Source organism: Leptonychotes weddellii, chromosome 16 (assembly GCF_054177405.1).
Source record: "Leptonychotes weddellii isolate Sample4059 chromosome 16, ASM5417740v2, whole genome shotgun sequence".
Classification (NCBI taxonomy): Eukaryota; Metazoa; Chordata; class Mammalia; order Carnivora; family Phocidae; genus Leptonychotes; species Leptonychotes weddellii.
The window spans coordinates 42,368,340-42,393,549 of NC_138384.1; the positions used below are offsets into that span (position 1 = coordinate 42,368,340).

The window sequence follows — 25,210 nt, forward strand, 5'->3', positions numbered from 1 at the left end:
ACATAGGATCTGTTTGTAGACCCTCTGCGAGCGTGATCCCAAAACTTAAGTTTCCCTTTACACGCTATCGTTGGGACCTTTGCAATACTTAGGCCCTCCCAGAACCGAAGTTCCCATTTACACATTATTTATCGGTCCCCACCCAACGCCGGCCAACCCGGTATTTTAAGGGCTGCTCTTCGCTCCCTACTCAGTTACGCACACCCGCCGGGCGCCCGAGCGACCGTTTAGCGGTCGAAAAGGGGGCGGGGCCCCGAAACGCGCCCCGCGCCCCGCCCCCTGCCGGCGCACAAGCCTCGCGCGGGCTTGCGGGTCCCTTACCTAAGGCGGCTGCTGATTGGCTCTTGGGGCGCAGCGCTACGCGCGCTTTGGCTGGTGGGGGGAGGTCCCACCACAAGCCACGGGCCTGTAAATGACGTCTGGGGGACAAGGAGCGTGGGGGAGATCGAGAGAGCAGGCACCGGTCACTCCGGAACCGGTCTAGGCACCCCGGCAGTGGCACCCAAGGAACGCAGGGCCGAAAGAGGAAGACGAGGAGGTAGCGCGGTTCCGAGCTGAGAGCAGGGCCCGCGGGGTGCTGGCCTTACGCATGCGCCGAGGGCTGGGCGAGCGAGAACGGAGTGTCTGCGCCGGGCTGAGCATGCGTCGATGGAGGTGGTTGGCCTCAGCACGCATGCGGATGACGGAGGGGGAGGAGGGAGAACGCTGCGGTTCCGCCTTAGTGCGCGTGCGCGTCTATCGGGGCCTCTGTGGGAGTGTAACACGGAGGGAGAGAGGGTGGTTACGGAGATAGCAGATTCGAGTCCCGCCTTGTCAGTGCTGTTGGCTGGATTCGGTAGGGTGGAGCGGCAGGGAGGAATTTTGGGTCCTGGGCCGAGGAAGTGCTGAGAACACAGGAATGAATCAGACCGGCGTGAGTGCTGGAAGACAACCCGCTCGGTGGAGGGAGACAGATCAAATCACTTAGGGAAAGGGCCCAGGTCCGGTTGGACCCTGAAGCACGGCCAGGAACACTCCAGGCAGAGGGAAAGGTCTAGACTGTTTTGGATTCAGAGTTCCCCCGGGGTGGGAGGTGAGGCCGCACAGATGGGCAGCTCAGATCCTGAAGGGTCTCCAGGGGCAGGTTCTATCCTGAAGGTATGGGAGACGGAGATGGGGGGAGGGGGGGTGGAACAGGACCGCGTATTAAGTCCCTCGGCGGCCGCAGTGGATGAGGAACCCAGGACTAAGGGCCGAAAATTGAAGACGCCTGTGGCGGAGCCCTGTGCACGCCTGAGGGGAATACCGGGATGAGAGCGCGGCCCGCGGAGAGCGCATGCGCAGCGCCTTAGCGAGGGCCGGCGGTTACCTTTGGGGGGAAAGCTCGCTTCAGAGGACGGTGATTCATAAATATGTCGGCGAATGGGGGGGTGGGGGATTTACCATTTTTCTTTTGAAATCTTACTTAAAATGTTTCCTAATTTCTATTTGGACAGGGAATACAGGTACATTCTGACAGAATTGAAGCACCTAATGGGGTACACAATAAAAGTAAGTCTCCTACTGTGGTTCCCATATTCCGTTCCTAAAGCACCGGCTCCCAGTTTCCTTCTGGAACTACTCTTAAAGCATTGGCGTTAAGAGCTTGAGTTCACATAAATGTGGGTTCACATAAATGGCAGCCGACCTTAGCCAAGTTCCTTAACCCTCTCTGCCCCCGTTTCTAAAATGAAGTTGGCAGCACCTTGTGATATTAACGGCAGTTAAATGGATGAAAGTTCCCAGAACAGTGCCTGGTGCATAGTAGCACTATGTGTTGTCATGTTTTGTGGTTTACAGTGGTAATGATAGTGATTGATTCTGAGCCGCCCTCTCCCCTGCAAGCCTCATCCCTGTTGCCATTTTCTCAGTACCTGTGCCAGGTGGAACTGTCTCCGGGCTGCCACAGGCTTGGTGAAAACACTAGTCACACAGACCTAAGTTGAGAGCCCTGTTTATGGATTCTCCAGACTGTGGGTGTTTCCCAGAGACACACATGACAATCAGGCCATCTGTATTATGTCTTGTCAGTATTCCTCTTTAGCATCTTAATCTCGGTTAGGTCATTATCGGTTTTTCTTAACTGAATTTCTCAATCCCAGAACACCCTCCATGCCAGTTTCACAACTCCGAGCAGCCCTCAGGTGGAAACGACTTAAAAAGGAAAAAGAAGGGGCCTGACATTGATATTGGGCCCACTGTGTACCAGGCTGTGTTTTATATACATCACTACAACCTTTTCCCCTCCCCATTTGACAGATGCAGAAAATGAGTCTGAGAGAGAAGGTCCTTCCAGAAGTCCCCTAGCCAAGAAGCAGCAGGGCCTGGATTCAAATGCAAGCCTGTCTCACCACAGAGCAAGCCCACATTTTTTTCCCCCGGCAGCGGGCAACCCGCCTAGTGGTGAGTCAGTGGTGCAAACAAGCACCCAGAGACCTGCCTTTTCTCATATTAATGACATGGTTGTGTGGATGTACCATGCTTTTTATCCATTTCCCTATTGATAAACATTTAGGCTGTTTCTGAACTTTAGCTCTCACATTTGCTGCAGTTAATATCGTCATACATCTGATTGTATGTATATGGTAGTATTATCAGTGATATCTTGTTTGAAGTAGAATTGCTGGGTCCAGGGTATAAACTTGGGAATTTTGAGAGCTATTGCCAAATGATCTGTTCATTTCTTCATTCACTTGTCCATTTTATTCATCTATTGAATGAATTATGGAAGTTTAGTAAGCTGCCAAGCGTGGCTGTAGGCTAGAGATCCTACAGTGAATAGGAAAGAGCACTTGCCCTCTAGCAGCAGATGTTCTAGTAGAACAGATGATGTCAGGTAAAAGATACTTGGAAGGAAAAGTCAGGGTAAGGAAATTTTGAGTGACAGAGGTCAGAGAGTGACAGGTGGTTGGAGAGGGCTCTCTGAGGAGGTGACATTTGAGCAGAAGCCTGAAAAAAGGTAAGGAAATGAGCCATATGAAGATGCTGAAAAACAGTCAGTGGAAAGACCCCTGGAAGAAGCAGGAGTGGAGCCGGCTGTTCAAAGATTGTCAGGGTGACCAGGTGACTAGAGCAGAGCGAGGGGAAGAGAGGAAGGATTGTTTAGGAATGGAGCTATGGAGAGGAGCCAGGTTACATAGGGTCTTATAGGCCATGAAAAGGACTTTGGAAGTTACTTCTCAGGTATAACAGGAAGCATTGGAGGCCGTGAGCAAGGACCAGCATGTTGGGATGTATGTTTTATAAAAATTTCTGTAGTGAACACCCCAAATTAATGACAGTGGTTGCTTGTGGGGATGAGAGTCATAGACCCGTGGATCAGAGTTGTGAGGATGACTGTTTAAGACTTCTGCATTTTTGAGCCATGTGACTGTTTATGCACAAAAATGTTAAAGCAGTGCTGGTTGCTGTGGGGAAGATGGCCTGCAGCTGGGCAGGCATGGACACAGGCGATGAGGAAACCCATGTCCCTGCCTGGACGGGAGATGATCGTGGCTCAGGAAGAGGGTTGTGTGAGAGGAAGCATGACTCAGGGATGACTTAAAAGTTATCCTAAAGGTTTTGGGCTTGACCAATTGGATGAAGAGTGATGCTTTTTTATGAAGATGAATTACGAGTCATCTTGATGGGAAATTGACAAGCTTTGAACTTACTCTGAGATACTCACTAGATATCAAGTAAGGAGTGACACTTTGGGGGAGAAACCAGGATTTGTAGATACACAGGTTTTACTGACTTTATGAAATTTTATTTTATTAAAAAAATTTTTTTTGCATTATGAAATTTTAAAAGCAAACATAAAGGTATTATGGTATGAAGAATTCTCACATGCCCATCATTCAGTATTGATAGTCATCTACGTTTTACTTCTCTTGTTCTCTTTTCCCCTCCCACACATAAGCACACTTTTTACTTGGAGTTTCTTTACTTTTTTAAAAGCACATCTCAGATGTCTTGTCATTTTATTAGCCGCTATACAAGTATGCTCCATTTGGAGCTTTTAGTATATAGATGGTACTTAAAGCCCTGGAATTGGCTAAAACCATCCAGGCTGAGTGAGTAGACAGAGCAGAGGCTAGGCCCTGGGGCCTCCCACATCTAGGAATCAGGGGAAGGACCAGCACCCCAGAAAGGGGCTGACAGTAGGAACATCAGCAGAGGAGGTGACCTGGAGCCAAGGGAACAAAGGGTTCCAAAGAGACGGTGATCAGCTGGGGACCAGAGGTCCGGGGAAGTTGTTAGAGGTAGGCGTGGGGTCCACCATGAAGAAAACATGGCTTTTGGGGCACCTGGTGGCTCAGTCAGTTAAGTGTCTGCCTTCAACTCAGGTCATGATCCCAGGTTCCTGGCTCCCTTCGCGGGGCGGGGATTGGAGTCTGCTTCTCCCTCTTACTCTGCCCCCCCACCCCGCTTGTGCTCTCTCTTTCTCATTCTGTGTCTCTCTCAAGTAAGTAAATAAATAAATATTTATTTTAAAAAAGAAAAAACATGGCTTTCTTTTTATCCCCCAGTCTTAACTTCACAATATCGTAATTCAGATTCTGCGAGGAAAAGTTTACAAGTATTTTTCTTCAACCCTTTTTTGGTGGGATGGAGCTTGCGTGTGATAAAGTGCAAAGGGCACAGACCTTAAGGGTACAGTCAGTGAATTTTTACGAATTTTTATGAATCTATGTCCTGCTGTAACTACTAACCAGGTCAGGATAGAGGTCATTTGCAGCACCCCAGAAATTTGTTTGGTGCTGTTTTCCTTTTAGTTCCCCCACCCCACATTGATCTGATTCTGGTCATAGACAAGTTGTGGCTGCTCTTGAACTTCGTATAAATGAAATCTTACAGCAGGTCTCCTGTGCGTCTGGTTTCTTTTGCTCTTTATGTCTGCGAGAATCTTCCATGTTGCTGTATGAAACGGAGAGTGACTCTGTAAGAACTTGCTTTTAAGGATTTCTACATCCTGGTTATTTTACAATATCTAAACTCTGAATTTGAATTCCAGATGTTTTGCAATTCGGTAAGTACGTAGTGAACTTTAAACATAATGCAGGATCTAAGGTGCTTGAAGTGCTAGTGGGGTGTTTTTAAGGCGGGAGAAGTTTCATTATGTTCATACGCTTCGGAACCGGGTCCTGAAAGAGGAAAGGGGTGTTTGCTGACAGAGGACAGGTGGAGAGAGGAATTGGACTTGAATTGAAGAGGGGCCCATTCACCCTGGTAAAAGAAAGGAAAGCTGTGCCATCTGACCTCCCCTCCAAATTGTAAAAACCACTCTTGTGTCTCCTGTGTTGGCAGTTATTCCACACAGCAGAAAAGCTCAAGATAGGTCTGCAGTCTGGTGCTGATGTAAATGGTAGGGTTTCCTTTATGAACATGATGAAGAACTGGGTAAATGCTGGCGATGTTTGTTCTAAGTGGATGCGGCAAGAGGGAGAGGACAGTGGCGGGCAGGTACAACAAGGAATGTTGGGGAAGAGGAGTCCCCTGGCAGGAGCAGCTGTGATACCATGATTTATAATAATATATTTGGTATTCGTCCCATTTCTGGCTCATAGCACTTAAAACCATTGGAATTTTCTGTGGTGAGAGTGGTAGCTGTGTCTTTTGTGATGTTAATGAGGCAGCTTTTGGAAAGTACCTAGGTAACCTAGGGCTGGGGGCTTATTGCCAGGGACCCAACCTTGTGATTAGGGGTTAGAATCTCAGGTCTGACCCTTGGCTTTCGGGGAAGGGAGAAGGGGGTTGGAGCAGTTGCCAGTGGCCAATAATTTAATTAATGATTTCTATGTAATGAAGCCTCCATCAAAACCCAAAAGGACAGGGTTGCGAGAGCTTCCAGGTTGGTGGGCACGTGGAGATGTGGGGAGAGCGGTGCCCCTGGAGAGTCTGGTAGCTCCCACCCTTCCCCATACCTTAGCTGGGTGTCCCTTCCATCTGGCTCTTCCTGAGTTTTTATCCTGGTGTATAATAATTACTGATATATGATATACGAGGAATCCAGTAAGTAAAATGTTTCTGTGTTTCTCTGAGTTCTGTGAGCCGCTCTAGCAAAATAATCCAACCCAAGGGGGAATTCGTTGGAACCTGTGATCTGTAGCTGGTTGGTCAGAAGCACAGGTGTCAACCCGGACTTGCCACTGGTGTCTGAAGGTTGGCGGCGGTTGGGGGCGGGGGGTGCAGTCTTATAGGATTGAGCTCTTAACCTGTGGAATCTGTCTCCAGGTAGACAGTGTGGAATTGAATTGAAGTGTAGGACACCTAGCCAGCGTCTGAGAATTGCTTGGTGCTGGGGGGAAAAACCCACACACTGGAATTGGATGCAGAATCATTAGCAGCCAGGATGGGGTCGGGGGAGGCTGGAGGAGGGGTGGGGCCAGAGCCTGAAGAGCACCGCCAGGTGAGACCTGTGGGTATAGTAACACAATGGAATACTATTCTGCAGTGAAAAAGAGTGGAGCGGCCTGGATGGATTTCGTGGTCACTGTGTGGAGCCCAAGAAGCCAGTACACACTAGCATATAGAGCATGGTTCAGAGTTGGGCAGAAGAGGTCAGGATGGTGGTTACTGAGGATGGAGGAGGGTAGGGAGGGACATGAGAGCTTTGAAGGGGCCGGAAACTTCTAGCTTGATCTATGTGGTGGCTGCTCAGGTGAATAAATCTGTAAAAATTCATTGAGACTGCATTTAAAATGTGCGTGCTTTATGTAAAATGGTTCTCGATAAAAGAAAAAAATGAGCTGAGCTAAGGAGCTAGGCTTTGACAGAAGGGCAGGTGGGAGCCCCAGAAGAGTTTTGGGCCAGGGCCAGACCCAGTCATATTTGAATGTTGAGAGAGTCCTTGGTGTCTGGGGAGGCGGGTGCATGAGAGAGGCCAGGGTCTGCCTCAGCCTCAGGTCCTGACTAGCTCTTTAACCCTGATAAGCCCCCACCCCACCCCACTCCGGGCCCTCTTTTCCCCATCCAGTCCTCTCATGGGAGTGGGGGCAAAACAAGCAGGGGAGGGAAGAAGCCCAAAGCACTGTGAGACACCCCTTGACAGAGCTCTCTGATTCATGCCTACAGCCCTAGCCCCTAGTGCAGGGCCTTCAGGAAGTGCTGATTTTGTGAGGGGAAGTGCAGAAACTGCTGGAAGGGGGGGTCTCAAGACCGATGCCCCACCTGGGGGAATGGGTGCGGGTAGGCAGGGGCAAGATACTTCAGAGCAGGAGATCTCTCATGTGTTCTCTTAGTTTCTTAGTGAAGAGCCCCTTCTACCCAGTTCTTACCTTGTCTCACAGAAACCACTGTGATAGAAGGTGAGGAGTTTGGGCCACCCCAGGTAGTCGGTGTTTTCATTCAGTGATCTTCACTGAGGCCCTGCATATGCCAGCCCTTGACATTGAAGACACAGTAGAGAACAAACATGAAAATATGGTGCAGTCATCTCTGAGTTTCTGGATGGGCCTTTTGGCTAAGTGGGGGGCTCTGGAGCCAGGCTGCCTGGGTCATATCCCAGCTCCCCCATCTCTACTGTGACTGTGGGCAGGTTTCTTAAATCTCTCTGCCTCAGTTACCTCGTATGTAAAACAGGGCCACAATACCCACTTTGCCTCCTTTTTAGAGATTTTGTGAGGTCATTCATCTATAAAGGACTTAGCAAGGCGCTGGGCTCAAAAAATATTGTGATAGAGGGGTGCCTGGGTGGCTCAGTCTGTTAAGCATCTGCCCTCGGCTCAGGCCCTTATCCCAGGGTCCTGGAATTGAGCCCCGCGTCGGGCTTCCTGCTCAGTAAGGGGCCTGCTTCTCCCTCTCCCTCTGCCACTCCCCCTGCTTGTGCTCTCTCTCTCTGTCAAATAAATAAAATCTTAAAAAAAATATATTGTGGTAGAGACAGATTCATGGGGCTGCGAGAGCTTCAGAAAGGGCTTCCTAGAGAAGGGGACATCCAAGCTGAGGCCTGAAGGAGTGTGCCGGGGGCAGTGGAGTGTGACTAGGAGGAATGAGTTTGGTAGGGGATCTGGCAACACAGGAGGGCTTCCTGCAGGGGGAGGGTGTTGGAAATGTCATCAGACATCCCATCTAATTCCTGTCTCCTTTACTCCCAGGTAGGCTGGTGTCCAGAGGAAGGGCAGTCTGTGGCAGTGGGTGGTACAAGCCCCAGTTTAGCTCTCAGAGCTGAAGCATGAGGCTAGCTGTGGATATGGAGGGAAATCCAAAGATAGCTCAGCAGAAAAGGATGACTCGCAGCCCGGGCTTCCCCGCAAATCGAAGGAAGCAAGGATGAATCAGCCTCTCAAAGTAGAATGAAGCTGCTGTGGGAAGTGAAACCTCGGTTGGAGGTCCAAGGCCACTCTGCCTCTGACTCACCTCAGACAGGGCAGAAGGAGGGCTTAGCCGCAGGGCAGGCAGGGTGTGAAATCAGGGGCCTGCAGCCAGATTCCTGGCCTCTAGACCTGGCTCCTCTTGAAACCTCAGTTTCTGCATCTTTACAATGGGGTGAAGCAGGGCAGGAAGTGGTTGTGGTGATTTACAGAAAGGGAGCACACAGTTGGACCTCCAGAAGTCCCAGCCTTTTCCCTTTTCTTGTCTAAGTCTTAGCAGATACTGAAATGAGTATGTGGGATGGTTTGGGGTTCTTGTTGAGTAGTCATCTAGGTTCTGGTGAGATGAGTAGGGGGGGAAAGGGCAGCAGAAGAAAGCAGCTACGCGTTGTCTGAAAATCAGTGGCAATAATAAAAATGATCAACTATCTCTTGTGTGTTTGGTTCTTACAAAATACCCGATCCCCTGTGCCACTCTTCTGTTTCCGTCTTCACAGCAGTTCCATGGGAACCCATCTTAGAGGTGAGGTGAAGCCACTTGCCCAAAGTCACACAGCCGGTGGATGGCAGAGCTAGGCTTTGGACCCTGAACCAAATCCTGGATTTGAAGCCCTTGCTCTTAGACTCTGATCTGGGTGGGGGGCGCGCTATTGAAGACGTCTTGGCCTACAGAGCTGGGAGGGGACTTAGAGGAGGTGTCTGCTTTGTAGATTGGGAAGTGGACAGGACAAGGGCCTTCCGCTTGATGACCTGCCTGTTGGGAATATACATATGTTTAGAAAGAAACAGCAGCTTCTTCTGGCTTTGTTGAACATTTATTACAAAGTTAAGAGCAGAGACTGGTGAGCTGTGCTCCCCCCCGCCCCACCTTCTCCCCACCAGATATTCTCTGCAGCTCTGGAAAACTGTGTCCTCCTTGCTGTCCCACCAGGGGGCGCTCCCTCCTGCCACCTCAGCCTCAGGCCTGGTTCCTTTAGCTCCGCTATCCAGTGGTAACTAAGGCACCCCAGGATCCTGGACTCTGGGACCCTGGAGTCTCAGCCCCCTCCTCCTCTGGGACCCAGGAGTCTCAGCCCCCAGGCATCTCCACTTCTAACTGAAAGCTGGAGGTCATCCATAGCAGCATAGTAAGGATGTTTTGTCCAGGGTATATGGGGTAGTAGTGACCATTTTCCCATTTGGGGCAGGGGTTTGGGTGTGTGTGTGTGGCCACAGCCTTTCTCCTTGAGCCAGTGTCGTCTCCAGCAGCCATCAGTGAGTGAGCCCACCCTAAGGTGGGGCCCCTTTGGTCCTTGCACTTGAGGTGCTTTATTCATAGGGCTGGGTCAGGAGTAGCAGGGACAATGTCCTCCACCTCAGTCCTAGGGAAAGTAGCTTGGTTCTTCCTCCATGGGTCCTGGGGAGACAAGCAGAGAGATGGATAGATAGGCCAGAAACCAGAGGGAGAGTAAGAGCAGGGACACTGAGGTGGAGACAGACAGACACCAGTGGACCGAGGAGGAAGGAAGAGGATGGGTGTTCCTGTCACCAAGAGACTGGGCACTTGGACAGAGACCGGGAACATGTCCAGGGACAGGCAGACAGACCACACAAAGAAAAGGACAGGGTATTGAGGGTCAGCAAAGGGGAGAAGGAATGTCTCCTTCCTCCCCTGCCAGTCTAGCCCCAAACTTAGAGTCCTTTCCTCCAGACAGGCAGAGCAGAAGAGAAAGAGTAGCATTGTCTCCAAGGCCATCCCCTCCCCCTTTAGCCACATGAGGTGCTATCCACAGGCACCCTTTCTCCAGGATGTTTTTCTGCCCGAGTCCCAGCCGCCTCACCAGCTACGTGGCCTCCTGGCTTGGTTCTGGAAGCTGCCTCGACCCCAGGGCAGTGCTAAGCAGCTCAGTCAGGGTGTCCAGCTTCCCTGCCAGTGCATCCATCCGCTTCTCCAGGGCCTGATGTGAGCTGCTCAGACCCAGCTGCAAGTCACACAGGATCATGTGCATCTGGGCAGAGAGAGGGTCGGAGGTATCAGCAGGCTGAGGTAGACTTCCTCCTTATCCCGGCTGCTTGGCTCGGTGCTTTTCACACATGGTTTAAATCCTCTTAAAAGTGTGGGGAGTGAGAATTCTGTTCCCATTTTTACAACTATGGAAACGGGCCTGGAGCAGTTAAATGACATGCCCAAGGCAGCAGCTAGAGTAAAGCCTGGTACATAGAAGGTAGGTGCTCACCTAGTATTTGTGGAATTGATAAATGACTTCAAAATCCACATAGCCCTTTCATTACCTTCTCAAACTAGGAGTCACAGCTTCATCCCTGAGGGTGTGTGAGCTTTCTGTGAGAATTCTTTAATTCTCAGTTTTTGGCTGGATAATCTTCAGAAATTATGACCTGCCAATTCTGGCAGATCTAGGCCACCACCTCCTCACTGAGACCTGCCATGCAGGCCTGTGGGCCCACGTCTCTGACTGTGCTTGCCATGGTATTGATGCCAAGGGCCACTGTTCGATTTGTCTCGGGCTAATGAGAAAAAGCAAAGACCGCTTGATAAGCAAAAGGTGCTGTGAGCCAAGAGAACGGGTGTGACGTCACCATCCCTAAGCACTGGCTGAATCAGGTGGTCCCAGCCGAAGAAGGGCAAGCTGAGTCTGCCTCGGCCAGGCAAGCCTGCCCAGCACAGAAGCCCCTGTGGCTCTGGGCCCCTCTTACTGACTTTTACTGAAACAGTGTGCCCCATCTGTGTCAGTGTTGTTAATTTGCGTTTTACTGGTTTTGCCATTTGTGTTTGAACTTGGTTTTTGTATGTTTGCTTTGGTTTTATTGTTGTCTAAGAGTCATAGTTGGAAGGAATTTTATTTATTTATTAAAGATTTTATTTATTTATTTGACAGAGACTCAGAGAGAGAGGGAACACAAGCAGGGGGAGCGGGAGAGGGAGAAGCAGGCTTCCCGCTGAGCAGGGAGCCCAATGTGGGGCTTGATCCCAGGACTCTGGGACCACGACCCGAGCCCAAGGCAGACGCTTAACGACCGAGCCACCCAGGTGCCCCTGGAAGGAATTTTATATCCGTCCACATTAACTCGACAATAAAAATAATGTAAAACCAAACACTGGAGTTCTTTGTGCAATTTCTCTTCCTTTTTTTTTTTTTTTTAAGCTTGAAAGGGATCAGTCCCCTCCATGAGTTTAAGAAGCCATCACATCATTCATTCAACCACAACCCTTTGTCGAGTGCGTGTGTGTGCCAGACCCCTGCCAGTGTTCGCTATGCTGGGGCCAGATGTCCCTGCCAGCCGCCCCGACCTCCCTTTTCTTCCAGACCCCTCCTCCCACAGGGCCCCGGTACCTTGGAGATGTCCACCATGGAGTTCACTTGTTCCCGGAGCTTTCTGTGTTTCAGCCGCACCTGGCGGAACCTGTGGGAAGAAGCCGGAGGTCAGAAGTGACCCCAGCTCGGGGATGGGATAAGGAGAGGAGAGACTCACATAGTCGCGGTCCGGTGAGGAAGAGTTGCCAGAGGTAGAGCACCCCTGAGCCCATCTCTTAGGTATCCTGACCCCCACACAGAGTGGCACGGACCCACAGACGCAGACGTGCAAGACAGGCCATCACAGACAGAGTCACCGTGAGGTCTGGGTGGACACTGTTCGGTGAGCCCAAACACGGGTGTCCTGACCTGGGCACGCACTCACATTCGCTCACACACACCATGCAGAAGGGAGGAGATGTGCACAGAGAGAGGCCCTCACCTGTTGATGGCGGCCAGCAGCCTGCGCTGGTGCTTGCGGGCGGCCCCACGGTCCTTCCTGCGCGTGTGTTTGTAAAACATCCAGGCCTCTTGCAGCACTCGGGCAGCTGATTCCTTCATCTGGGGGTGGGCACAGTGTCAGTGGAGGCAGACCTCTAGGGCTCTGGGACGAGGGGGACGGCGTCTGGACTCCCAGGTCTGAGGGAGGCATGTGCTGTGGGTGCCATGTGCCCATTCTCACCTCTTTGGTGTACTGGATGTCCATCATGAAGTTGTGCACATGCTTCTCTGCCTTATTAAACTCTAGCTTCCGGGCCACCACAGCCACCAGCAGGGCTGTGCAGCAGACCCCCTGTGGGCACAGCAGACACTATGACAGGAGGGTTGGGGGGCTCCTGTGCCATCAGACTCCCTCAGCCCCTCCCGACAGCCACAGAAGGCAGGCAAGACCACCCCTGGTTGACAGACAAGCAGGCCCAGAGAGGGGAACCGGGGTCCCACAGCCCCGAGGGGTAGAGCTAGAATCAGAGGTCATGCGTCTGAGTCCCACTTGGGTGTGTAGTGTTTATACCACCAGAATGCCCTCTTTTGTTAAAGGTGTGATTGGAGAAGGGGAGAAGGGCTGATTCTGGGTGAGAGGCAGAGGTCGGGCTCCTGCGGGAGCCCTTCCTCCCCACTGCTCACACCCAGTTGGCCAGGAGGTCACCAAAGGTGTCCTTCCCCTTCCTCCCACCCCCATGGCTCCTGCTCAGTTCTGGCCCCGTCCCTTCCCTCCTGGACCATCTCCAGCTTTCCTCTCTCCTGACCCGATGCTAGGGAGATCTAACAATTATGACCCTGCCCCCTTACCCTAATCTAGGCTCCCACTGCCCCAAACTTCTTACCCTTGCTTTCAGAGCCTTCAGAGCTCTAGGCCTCTCCTCCAGACAACTCAGCCTGGCCTCATTCTGCCTCACCTGCCCGAGCATCTTGGTCTGAACACTCTCCCCTTCTCCCTAGGCCTCTGATCCATCAGCTGTTTGGTGCTACCTGCTGCTCTTCCTTGAGTTACAGTGAATTTTCTTCTGAAGTCTTCCCCTTTCCCAAGCTGTGTCTCAGCTCATGAAAACTCTGAACAATTTACTAGTCACAAATGCTGGCTCCAGGACCGCTCGTGTCCCAAGCCCAGCTCTGAGCACGTTACTTAATCTCTCAGGGTTTCACTTTCTTCCCTGTACGATGGGCATGCCCTCACAGTAGTACTCTGTGGATTCCTTAAGCTAACACCCGGAAAGTGATCAGAGCAGTGTCTGGTACAGAGTATGTACTCGATAAAGTTAGTTATGATGATTCCATTTTGGGGGGAACCTCTCTGCCAGGAGGTGGGCTGTGAGCTCAAGTGCAAATCGCCTGATCTCTCTTGGTCTGTTTCTCTTTGTGTCAAATGAGGGAGGAGGTCCCAGGCAGCCCTGAGGGTCCCTGACCCTTTGGGAGTGTTTCCCTGGCTGAATCTCTGCCCCTCTTTCCCACTTCTGTGGGGAGGGGATCACACTTCCTCATCACCCCATGCACCACCAGTGGAAATGTAGCGTATCCTTTCTGGGACATCAGGGCTGGGGCTGGCAGCCTGAGTTTCTGAGGGTGGGAGGAGCCAGAGCTCATGCGTAGGTGAAGGCCAAGGCCTTGGGTGCTGGGTCCTGGAAGAGGATAGGGGCTAGGTAGGGGGAACTGGATGCCTGGGTCTATGAAGGGAACATGGTAGAAGTCTGGATTCAGGAGGAGGCCAACTCTGGGGAGCCTCTGCTTCATATCTGACATGAGCTAGAGTAGGGGCAGCTGGATGCTTGGGGCCAATTACAAATAAAAGCCTTCCCTCCCCGCCCCCCACCCCTTGACCCATTTACCGAGCATTTCCTATGTGCTGGGTGCTGAGACCCTTAATGTGGTTTAATTCATCTCAGGAACTCCATGAGGAGTACACTATCAGCATCCCCATTTTATAGATGAGGAAACTGGGAGATTATAGGCTTGATCCTAGCTGGGAAGTGGCAGATGTAGGATTTGAAGCCAGGCAGGCTGACCCCACAGGCATGCTTTTGATGAAGCCTTAATGGAGGCTGGAGACTGGGTTCCTGGGTCCTGGAGGAGCCTAGAGCTGGGAAACCAGGGGCCTGTGTCCTAGATGATTGGGAGGGCAGGGGGGTGAGGGGCAGGATGTCTGAGCCTTCATGAGGCTCAGGGCTGGATTCCTGGATTCTGGAAGGAAATGGGGCTGGGAAGTCAGGGGCCTGTGTTCCCGAGGACGGTGGGGCCTAGGGTCCTAAGTTCCAAAGAGAGCAAGGACTTAGGGGATGGATTCCTGGATTTTGAAATGAAATGGGGCTGTGGCATCCAGACACCCAAGTTTCTTGGGAGGGGTGGCCTTGGGTGCCTTTGTTGGCTCCATGATTTCTTGGGCCCAGGGGATAAGCAGTTGGGGGTAGGGGTAGGGTCCCTGAGGGGGCTGTACTCACCATGACTCCAGTGTAGAGACAAACAATCTTGCCCCACAGGGTGCCTGGCACCACGTCTCCATAGCCAATGGTCAGGAATGTGATGGGGATCAGCCACAGTGTGTCTGAAAGGTGTCCGGTGGCATTAACGGCCTGCCTGTGGGGAAGAATGGGTTAGTCCTGAAACGCTACCCCAGGGGTTCCCGTGATGTCTGATACTCTCCTTCCTAACACACCTACAGTCCCCAGAAGCACTCAGAGAAAAAGTAAGTTCTGGGCTTTGGAGGGCCTGCCTGGCTTCCTTTCAGCTGTATGAGCTGGGCAAGATTCGCTCAGCCACTCTGGGCTGTGGGATTTGAACCTGGATCCAGCCAATTTCAAAGCCTGTTTGGTTTTAGCTGGGCTACCAGGACTGCTGCTTTCAGAGCAGGTTGAGGGGTTGAGAGGGGGCAGAAACCCAGCCCAAAGTCCTCTTGTCACACCCTGTCAGCATCCACCCAGAGGGAAGGGGCGACTTTTTCTCTTCTTCTTTTTTTTAAAGATTCTTATTACTTTTTTAAAATAATCTCTACACACAACGTGGGGCTCAAACGCACAACCCCGAGATCAAGAGTTGCACACTCCACTGATTAGGCCAGCCAGGAGTGCTTTTTTCTAATGTCCATAAAGATGCTCTGTGGCCTACAGGTGGCCCTGTCAAGACTAAAAAGGCAGGACCCTGCCCTCCCTTCCCCTCACTTCATAGAAGGGGACATTTAGTTCCAGCCATGGAAGGGACTGAAAATCCTGATGTATCTAAACTTGAGCCCGCAGACCATTGCATCAGGGTCAGCAGGGAAAGCTTCATTCATGAGGCCCCAGACATGTCAGACCCACTAATCTAGTGTCTGAAGGTGGGGACTGAATTTGCACTGTTAGGCCCTGCTCCCCTCATCCAGAAGTACATTCAGGGTTGAGGAACTTCTGCCTTGGGGTTCAGAAATTTGACCTCCTGCCTACCCTCCCATTTTTCAGATGAGAAACATGGTGGGAGGAAAACATCCTACAAGATGAATGAGTTTAAAATCCTGAGAGATGAGAATTGCTGGGGAGACTTCAAAGATGGTAAAATGTGACACCCCTTTTACAGATGAGGAAACAGACGGTCAAAGAGGAAGGATCTAAAGCCAGTTCTTGTCATTCCCTACTTCCCCTCAAGAATCCTTTGCCAGGGGCGCCTGGGTGGCTCAGTCCTTAAGCGTCTGCCTTCGGCTCAGGTCATGATCCCAGAGTCCTCGGATCAAGCCCCGCATCGGGCTCCCTGCTCAGCCGGGAGCCTGCTTCTCCCTCTCCCACTCCCCCTGCTTGGGTTCCCTCTCTAGCTGTGTCTCTCTGTCAAATAAATAAATAAAATCTTAAAAAAAAGAAGAATCCTTTGCCAGATGTACCAAACCAGAGGTTTCCAAACTTGAGCCCGGGTCAGAATCCCCTGTTAAAACAGATTGCTGGGTCCCCACCTGCCAGAGTTTTGGATTTGGTAGGTGTGGGTAGGGCCTGAGAATTTGGATTTGCAGTAGGTTCACAGGTGATGCTGCCGGTCCTGGAACCACACTTTAAGACCCCCTGGCTAAGATTACCATCACTTTCTTTATCTGTAAGAGAGAGAACCTGAGGCCCGGCTTCCAGTCTGTCCAGCAGGCAGCCTGGAATCCTATATTCATTCCCTGCAGGAAATTCCCTTCCAGAGAAGCCCCAAATCGCCACCGCCCCAGGATCGTGGGGAGCACCTACAGGGCATCTGTGCTAATTCAGAAAAGGTGTCACCGTCCTCCAAGGAGGCAGTTGCAACTTTTGGCCGGGCCCCAGCGCCTGGCTTTAGAGACTGAACAGGTGCCCCGAGACCTGAGGCAGGACAGGTGTGGAGGTGGGAAAGGAAGGGCTTGCTAGGGTGTGTGTGTGTCTGGGGAGACGGGAGGCGGCAGGTGGAGGAAGGGCAGAGCTGGCCCGCTGGTTCCTCCCACCCCAGTGGATGAGTGTGGACAAACAGCTTTCTCCTCTGCTTTGGCCCAAAGAGGCCCAAGCTGTACCACTGCCCCGGGCAGCTGTGGCTGTGAACGGCTCCTCAGATGCGCCAGGGACCCCCCACCGCTCACCCCCAGCACCCTCACCTCTCGGCCACCGACAGCACCCAGGCGGTGGTGAGCCAGAGGCCAAGCGTGAGGCAGAGCAGCAGGCGGCCGGGGTGCGTGTTCATGTACAGCTTGGCCACGAACCAGTGGCGGAAGCGGACCTGGTTGAGGGCGCCGATGCTGCGGTAGGACGCGTTGAGCAAGACGCCGCTGCGCAGGAGGACGGCGCGGGGCACCAGGTAGAGGCGCAGCAGCATGGCCAGCGACAGCAGTGCCTCGCCCTCATCCAGGAAGCCCGGCCAGGACTGCGTCGCCATGGGCCGGGACCCCAAACCCTGGGCGCACGGCGGACCCCGCACCGGCGTTGGGTGCAGCGCGCACACAACCAGCTCCAGCACGATCTGCGCCGCCTGCCGCCCGGTCAGCGCCACGCGCCAGTCCCGGAGCCCGTTGTCGGTCATGAACAACTGCGGGGAGGGGACAGACGGGGGAGGGGGTCACACGAAGGTCAGGCGGCCTCCCGCCTGCCAGAGCCGAGAGATGAGGAGAGATGGGGGGGCGCGCCCAACAGCCCGGGGCGGGTGGGGAAGGAGTGGGACAGGACCTTCAGGAGGACGTCTCTCCCCGCCTGCCAGAGCCGAGAGATGACGAGACATGGGGGGAGGGGGGCGCGCCCAACAGCCGGGGGCGGGTGGGGTTGGGGAGGGTGGGGAAGGAGTGGGACAGGACCTTCAGGAGGATGTCTCTCCCCTTTCTTCCTCACCCCCTCGCCCTCAGTCTCAGCCCACTTCCAGAATTTCCTGTGTACCCCACATTGTTCTATATATTGAAGATACAGGTGCACAGAGCGGAAAGCCTTGCCTCCCCGGAGCTTACAGTCCAGATGCACGGAGCCATCTCCTCCTGTTTCTGGGGGCAGGGGTAGTAACTAACTGAAAACCGCATATACCATTGGCAATGACAATAGCGAACATTTACAGGGCACTTCGAACGAACGGGCCAGGCACTGCTCTATCTCCTTTGCATGTTATGACTCAGGGGATGCTCACAACACAGTGAAACTGAAAGCCTTTTTACCCCCATTTTACAGATGCAGAAACTGAGGCCCAGGTCTCTCAGGTGTAGCAGCACAGCTGAGCCACAGATCCAGGCCACTTAACTGTTTCAGTGACTGCTATTATGTACTTTTTACTGAGCAGGCACTGCAGGGGGAATTACTACACATGATGGATAACCCGCATTTTATATACAAAGGTTTCGGGGGATGGGGGAAGGGGTAAAGGCAACAGGATATAGGGATGTGGGGGATGGGATGAGGGGAGAGCTCGGGTGGAGAGTTGAGTGTCTGGGTGGGACACGACATGGGAGGGGGGCAATGGGTGGAAGACCCCCCCCCCCGGGTATAGGGGGTAATTGGCACAGAGGTGGGGAGCTCAGGAGTAGGGAAGGACCCTCAGGCGCATAGCCTGGATTTCAGATTGCTTGGGGCTAGAATAGGTGGGTCCTCAGGGATGGAGGACAGAGATCTGGGGGGCTGGGCCTGGAGTGAGGCTGCCTGGGGGTGGGAGCTCTCAGCATCCATGGGCATGCAAGGGGAGACAGGGCTGCAGGTGGAGCATGGGACTGGGTTGCTCCAGGAGGCTCAGTCTGTCTATCTGTGGTTATTCTCATCTTCGTGGGTGAGGGTGTGGACAAATCTCAGGGTGGAGAAACCTCATTACTCAGACCAGGAGGAGGAGGAGGGTGGAAAGTGTGAGCTGACAGGGAGTGGGGGGGGCTGGGGGGAGCAAGGAAGGGGCCCAGGGGTGGGGCCTGCCCTACCTGGACCTCTTTGGCGTGAAATGCCACGATAAGACAAAGGAGCAAGAAGGTGGAAATGCTGATCATGCATTTAACCAGGAACAGGTAGAGCGCCCACTGTGGGGAGGGACAGAAAAAGGGGTAAGATCCTAGGTCCCCAACTGGTCAGTTCCCTCCATCTTCCTCCCATAATGCCATCCCTTCTCAATTCCCAATCTCCTGGCCTCCTCCACCCATTCCTCCCTGCCTGTTCCCACCCCCCCAACCTGATTCCACCCGATGTCTCAGTTTGGGGGAACTCTTCAAACCCATCATCTGGTCCCCAGGGAGAGTGCCCTCTTCCTTCCCAGACTGACAGCCCTGGCTCAGACGCCAGTATATACCCTCCTCTTCAGCCATTCTCCTAGGATCCACACCTGAGGGGAGACCTTGCAACTTACAGCCCTTTCTAATTCCCCCATCCCCTTCCCCACCAAAAATAGTTCCTCAGTTAGGGGGTGGGGGAGTGGGGAGGTCTAGAAACAGACATCTGGCCTCTAAAAAGCTCCCCTTCCCTTCCCTGACCACACAGCTGGTCTGGCCTGAGAAAGCAACCTGCCCTAGAAGGTCCTACCACCTTCCCAATTCCCCAAGGAGCCTAGAAATGATCACCCAATACCCAGGGAGTGAATGACACCCTCCCACTCCCCACCCCACCCAGGGCACTTGGTCTCTCAGGGGCCCTGGCCCCTGCATCTCCTTCCCCCTGCCCTCTCTTCTGGCTCTAAGCCCAGGGCAGATCTGGCCGGAAGCACATGGCCTCCAAAAACCACAGAGAGATTTTTTTTCCCCCTCTCTTTGTGTGGCAATACCTTGGAGAGATCTAGAATTCTGGAAGGAGAGGTTTAGTGGGGACTGGGACTGCTGGATTCCCTAGGAGGAGTGGGGAGGGGTCCCTGTGTGAGGAGTGTTGTCAGGGAGAAGGATCCACCTGGGCTCCCATGCTGAGCTTAGCACCTGTTTCTCCACAGATGTCTGCCAGCTCCCCACTGCAGGGCCAGGGCCCCACCTCCGTGCAGGGGAAGAGGGCCAGTTTCCTGCCCCAGGGGGCCTGCCCCCCCAGCCCTCCCCGAACAATGGTGCTGTTGTTCTTAGCCCTCCCCTACCCCTTCATCCTTCTAAGGCTCCCTGGTTCCCTGTCTCTTTCTTTAGTTTGTCCCAAACTCTACTCCACTAGACATACCCCCTGTCCACACTGCACACCACTTCTCTCTACTTGGCTGGTTCCTCTTCCCCCAAATCCCTGACTCAGTCTGAAATTTCCCTGTCTCTGGGGATGCTTCTGTTTCGATCTCTACTTATGTCTGAGGGTCTCTGTTTCTGTCAGACTTTCCATCTCTCTGTGTGTATCTCAACTTGGGGAGCTCTGTCTTTCTCTGTGGCTGTACTTCTGTCTCTTACTGCATCGTTGTCTCTGTCTCACACCGCCTTTGTCTCTCAGTGTCTCTGTCTCTCAGTCGCAGTCTCTCTCCGCCCCTCCCCCTGCTGATATCTCCATCTTCTTCCCCTGCACTCCCCCACTTGGGCACCTTCCTCCCCTCCAGCCCCTCCCCCTGGGGAGCAGGTGTCTGGGTCCCTGCAAAATGAGCTCCTAAGACTGAGATGGAGGTGGGGAGGAGGCATGGATGTTGTTGAGGCACAAGTAGAAAGGGGGCTGAGGAGGACCCCTAGGGCCACATATCTCACCCCTCACCCCCAGTTTACAGATGGGGAAACTGAGGCTCAGAAAGCTGCAGCAGCTTCCCCAGAGTCCAGCTGCTGGAGGCAGCAGCCTGGCAGATGGCAGAGGGAAGGAAGAAATGAGAGGTGAGAAGGGGAAGAGAGGGAGTGGGGTAGGAAAGACCCCCTGTCCCTTCCCATCTGCCAGGAGCTCAGGTCCCCACCTCCCCTGCTGGGTGGGGTGCTGAAGCGTGGGAGCGGCGGGTAGGCCCTGGCCATGCTTCCTGTTGGCATGGGCTTCGGCGGCCCCACCCCCTCTGTGCCTGCTGCCCTGGCCTCGGCTGCCCGGCCAGAGGAAGCTGGCCTGCCCTGACCCTCCATGTGGCTCCTGGTCACTTCGGAACTGCCCTCCTCCTCCACGGCCCCCGAATCCAAGCCTGAGCTTCCCTCCTCCAGGAATGCCCCCCAACTCAATCCTCACATCAGCGCCCCCCAGCCAGCCCGATTCCACATTCCTTACCCTAGACAGTTCTCCAACCCCTCCTTTCCGGTTAAGCAATTCTGTTCTGTCCTTCATCCACTGATTCTGACCCCTGTCCTCCATCTGCCCCATTGCTGCCCAGACCGAGGCTGGAATGTGCCGAGAGCCTGCTCAGACCGGTCCTGGCCCCACCTGTCCTTTTCCTCCCCACTCACACTATCCTCAGTCAGGCCCCTCTTCCCCCCAAAGACGCTCTAAGCCTCCTTCAGACCCAGGAGCCTGGGTTCCCAGCCCCCTCCCCTGGGACCTAGGAGTCTAAGCCACTGTACACCTACTTCTCCACTATGCCCCAGACTAAATAGCTTGCAGACCCTGGGGAGGCTGGGAATGATGGACATGGGAGGGGCAGGGGGTTGTTTTCCATATCCCACCCCCACCCCAGCCAGTTTCTTTTAGTCTCTGCCCTTCGCTGCTGCTGAGGCACTGGGTAAACCTGAGTTTAGATAAGGACCAAGGAGCTGCCGCCTACTTGGAAGAAGTTAATCTTTCTCCCCACCCTCCCTTCGCTGAACCTGAGGCTACCTCTCCCCTGATCTGTTCTTGGGAGATTGGAGGATCTGATCAGCCACCCCCCTGGCCTCCAGGGGTCCCGGACGTCCAGCTGTCCCATTGAAAACCTTCAAAGACTGAGGCACTGTGACCCCTGTTCCCTTCCTTTTGCAGAGACAGCCCTGAGCATTTACCTCCCTTGGGTCCCAGGAATCCAGAACCTCAGCCCTCTCCTCCTTCAGACCCAGGAGTCCAGACCCCCAGGTCCTCCCCCCTCAGACTTAGGACTCCGGACCTCCAGCCCCTCCTCCCTCAGACCCAGGAGTCTCAGCCCCCTCTCCTCCTTCAGACCCAGGAGTCCAGACCCCCAGCTCCTCCCCCCTCAGACTTAGGACTCCGGACCCCCAGCCCCTCCCCCCTCAGACCCAGGAGTCTCAGCCCCCAGCCTCCCATAGCCCAGGACAAGAGCTCCACTCACCGGGCACCCTCCGAACCATAGCATCTCCGCGTGTAGTACCATGAGTCCGACGCCAGTTCCCGCCAGCACTAGGGCCCAGCCAGCCAGCCACTTCTCCTGCTCCAGCAGCTGCTTGCGCCTCTGCAGGGCCCCCAGGCCTGGCACCAGCTCCCCGCCCATGGCCCCTGCCGTCTTGGGGCTCAGCCAGCTTCCTGCCCAGGGTCCCCCACCTCGCAGCACACAAAGGGCAGCCACTGTGGCTTGCAGGTCCTCGGCCTGCTCTGCTCCTCACTCTGGGGCTCCTGCTTTGAGGCACAGAGGAGTCTGTGCCCTCGGGGGGTGGTGACGGCTGGGCAGGGCAGGGAGGGGCTGGCGTGGCCCTTGGGCAGAGGGGAGGCTCCCCAACCTCCCTTCTCAGCCTAAGGAGGGACTGGGGTGTGTCCTGGGGCAGAGCAAGGAAGAGGCGTGCATCCACGTGGATAAAGACACACTGGCACACAATAGATTGCGTCACACACAACGGTCTGCGCTTTGTAACACACACCTAAACTCAGCCACACCCAGACACCGCAAGACACCGGGGGGGGGGGGGATAAACCCTCACACACAGCACGGCCAGAGACGGAACCGAACACACACGGGGCACACAACACAACCTACAGTGAGTGACTCACAACTCCCGATGAGCTCTGCAACCCACAGCCACACCCAGACACCACACAGATGGTGTGACACACGCCGGCACTCAGCACGGCAGGCAGTGCCCCGGGGCGCCCATGACCACCCAAACCGTCCACACACAGGCACAGAGACTGCGGTTGTAACTGGTACATCTTCTTGCACAAACAGCCACCCCCAGACTCTATTGCTACATTAGCACAACACACACCAGTGGTTCCGCGGACACACAACATTCTACTTAGTGACACCCACATGCTGCACTCAGCATACCTGTGTGGACCAGGCGCCAACAGCGTCCCAACGTGATACACCCGTGGAATGGTAGCTGACATGTGCAGACACACAACGTTTGGGGACACGCCATGGCAGCCCTCAAGCACCCAGCACATAGAGAAACGCACGCGGAGACACATTGTGGCACGTGGCTCGGAGAACGATTCGCGGTACATACAGACTCACCACGACATGCAACACGCCCCACCCCCAGAGCCCTCCAAACATATGGTCAGAACAGTGTGAACGGACACGCGCAGAGACCCACAATGCACAGCGACACATACAGAAACCCAAACAGCACAAAGTGAGACATTCTGATCTATTTTGGTGCATCCCAGGGACACGACCCAGAATGGTACCCCAGCGGTTGGGGAGGGGGCTCAGGCTACATGGACCCTGATGCCCAAATGCATCATCTCCTCTGACTGACAAACCACATCCGAACCACGCCCACCCACGGCCCCGCACACCGTCTACTCCAACGCACAAACACAGAGTGACAGAAAACACGCTGCCACGGTTTTTCCCAACACAACCTTTTCTGAACACCACGGATCACATAAAACGTCAGGTGTGACCCACTGACACAGCCAACACCTGGGCCTGCAACAACACCACACCCAACCCCAGGGGACACCCTCCGGTGCGGTGTAATACACAGCCACACAAACACAGCATGCTCTCGAGTGTGGGCACCCAGGCTGTGTTCTCGGCAGGGAAAGGAGAGCCCGCCCAAATGGACACACCCCTGGGTGTGACACACAGGGTCACATCTCTGAATGCTAGCTCGCCTTGACACGCACAATGCACACACAGAGACACAACACACAGTGACATACGGAACAGCAAATGCAGTGCAGGGTGATGCACCGCGACTCCCAGGGTGACCCGCAACGTGGACTGTCACTGCATGCAGCAGCACGTACGGTGTCCCGGACGTCGGGAAACAGACCCAAACCCTGGGGAGACACCGGCCTGGCGACACAAAACACCTCGCACACATTGACCTCCGAGACCCAGCCGGCGGCCCCGCGGGTCGCACTGGAGAGGGAACTCGCAGACACAGCCCTTCTCCCTCGCGTGTCATCTGTCATGCAGGAACGTGGACCCGCCAGCCACGGGGAAACGAGACACTCACGCACAGACATGCCTGGCAACGCACCAACACAACCCACGCAGACACGCCCGGCGACGAAAACACCACGCGTGCGGGTGCTCCGCCCGCTCCATGGCACACGTGGGGTTCCCACTCCGGGTGAGACGCGGCGGGAGAGCGGGGAGAGTGTGGAGACACAGCCGCGCACACCCAGACACCATGCACGTGCCCGCTGGGAGCAAACGCTGCCGCCGGGGGCCCCCCTGCTACCTGCCACCCCTGTGGCCTGGCAGGGGTCTCTCTGCACCTCTCCTCCTCCCTCTCGGGTTCTCGGACCTTACCTGCCTCCTCCCTCAGTCTCTCCTGCTCTGGAAGCCTCTGTCTCTGCCTTTGCCTGTCTCTCCTGTCCTCTCCCCTGTTTCTTGACCTCTGTCTCTTCCGGCTCTGTCTCTCAGTATCTCTAACTCTCTCCATCCATGTGTCTGTTGCCATTTCTCTCTCTCTGGCTCTGTGTCTCTCAGCCTCTTTGTGTCTCTGTGCCTCTCTTAGCATCTCTGTCTCTGTCTCCATCTTTGTGTCCCCCTGTTTTTCTATTTCATGCTCTCTCCCTGTAACCATCCCTCTATCTCCATCTCTGTGCTCTCTGTGTCTCTGCCTATGACTCAGTTTCTCTGCCTCCCTGTCTCCCTGCCTCCCAACCTCCCTTTGGGCCTCTCTCTGTCTCTCTGTCTCTGGTTCTGCCTCTCTCTGGACCTCTCCATGCTTGTCTCTGCCTCAGTTGCTCTCTTCCGTCCACCAGCGCAGCTGGGGGCAGCCTTGCCCTTTCGGGTTCCACCAGCCCCACTCAGGGGCAAGAGGCCAGAGACACAGGCTGCGGCTGCCCGAGTCAGAGGCCTCGGAACGGAGACCTCCAGACCCAGCCCCTGAGCCACCGATCCTCAGTGCGGGGCCTAGTGAAAACTGATGGGGCAGGGGGAGCAATCAGAGAGACCCCGAGGGGTCCAGCCAGGCGGGGAGAGAGACTGAGAGGGGGAGAGAATTTGAAAAAATCAAAGAGGTGGAGAGAGGAGACATGGAGGTGCAGGGAAAGCAGACGCCCAGATCAGGACATGGAAGTTAGAGCAGACAGAAGTTTCGTCTCCAAAGAGACCACAACTAAGAGAGAAAAACGGAGCGAAGGCGGCCATGGGAGAGGCCAGGGTGGGCAGCAATGGGGTCACAGTGGGAAAGGCACTTGCCTCCAAACGGAAGTTCTGGGATGTGGGGGTCAGTCGGTAGGACACACAGCTCCAGAGCCAGCTCCCTCCAGCCCAGGGAGGGGCTGAGCCAGGGGGTGGGGGTGACTCAGGGCCCCAGAGCTTCCTGTGACTCAGCCCTCCGTCCCAACCCTGAAGGGGGAAGTGGAGAGGGAGAGGGGTCTCTGTAAAAAAGAGGGAGGAGGAACACCAGAGGACCTCTCTGCCTAGGTTGTCCCCCTCAGAGGAGGAGGTGGGCTGCTGCATGGGACTTTGAGGCGGGGAGGGACTAGGGTGTGGACTCCTGGGTCT

The 25,210-nt window shown here is 54.4% G+C and overlaps 2 protein-coding genes and 1 long non-coding RNA gene across 9 annotated transcripts in view; 1 reads left to right on the forward strand and 2 right to left on the reverse strand.

Moving 5' to 3' along the window:
• SMG9 (SMG9 nonsense mediated mRNA decay factor) overlaps positions 1 to 648 on the reverse strand; it is a 15,107-nt gene extending 14,459 nt beyond the window's left edge. The window contains exon 1 of the mRNA XM_081807901.1: positions 322 to 648. The gene's annotated coding sequence lies outside the window, so the exon portion shown is untranslated. The remainder of the gene's footprint in view (positions 1 to 321) is intronic.
• Positions 649 to 662: 14 nt separating this feature from the next.
• LOC115940492 (uncharacterized) lies at positions 663 to 5,832 on the forward strand. Of its 4 annotated transcripts, none has more exons than XR_014140945.1 (3): positions 663 to 1,031; positions 1,476 to 1,534; positions 2,284 to 5,832. It is a non-coding gene; the product is annotated as an uncharacterized LOC115940492 (long non-coding RNA). The 4 variants fall into 4 exon arrangements; XR_004075240.2 differs by having other exon boundaries at positions 663 to 913; positions 1,476 to 1,530; positions 2,278 to 5,832; XR_014140946.1 differs by having other exon boundaries at positions 664 to 835.
• Positions 5,833 to 9,105: 3,273 nt separating this feature from the next.
• Positions 9,106 to 24,993, reverse strand: KCNN4 (potassium calcium-activated channel subfamily N member 4). Of its 4 annotated transcripts, none has more exons than XM_006731967.3 (9): positions 21,632 to 24,891; positions 18,447 to 18,542; positions 16,665 to 17,092; positions 14,539 to 14,674; positions 12,288 to 12,398; positions 12,048 to 12,166; positions 11,645 to 11,714; positions 10,133 to 10,300; positions 9,106 to 9,708 (listed from the first exon to the last, which is right to left on the reverse strand). In XM_006731967.3, the coding sequence occupies exons 1-8, from the start codon at positions 21,788 to 21,790 to the stop codon at positions 10,136 to 10,138; spliced, it is 1,284 nt and encodes a 427-aa protein (XP_006732030.1). In that variant the 5' UTR covers positions 21,791 to 24,891; the 3' UTR covers positions 9,106 to 9,708; positions 10,133 to 10,135. The 4 variants fall into 4 exon arrangements, with proteins under 4 accessions (XP_006732030.1, XP_081663200.1, XP_081663201.1 ...); XM_081807074.1 differs by lacking the exons at positions 9,106 to 9,708; positions 10,133 to 10,300 and adding exons at positions 11,146 to 11,346; positions 24,902 to 24,993 and having other exon boundaries at positions 21,632 to 21,840; XM_081807075.1 differs by lacking the exons at positions 9,106 to 9,708; positions 10,133 to 10,300; positions 18,447 to 18,542 and adding an exon at positions 11,146 to 11,346.
• Positions 24,994 to 25,210: the final 217 nt, after the last annotated feature.

Bases quoted from the DNA above. Each gene is read 5' to 3' on its own strand.
- KCNN4 (XM_081807074.1), bottom strand. From the start codon at position 21,790: ATGGGCGGGGAGCTGGTGCCAGGCCTGGGGGCCCTGCAGAGGCGCAAG. The intron at 17,093-18,446 runs GTAGGGCAGGCC...CCCTCCCCGCAG, and splicing joins TTCACGCCAAAGAGGTCCAG to TTGTTCATGACCGACAACGG. The intron at 12,167-12,287 runs GTGAGAATGGGC...GCCCACCCCCAG, and splicing joins ACATCCAGTACACCAAAGAG to ATGAAGGAATCAGCTGCCCG.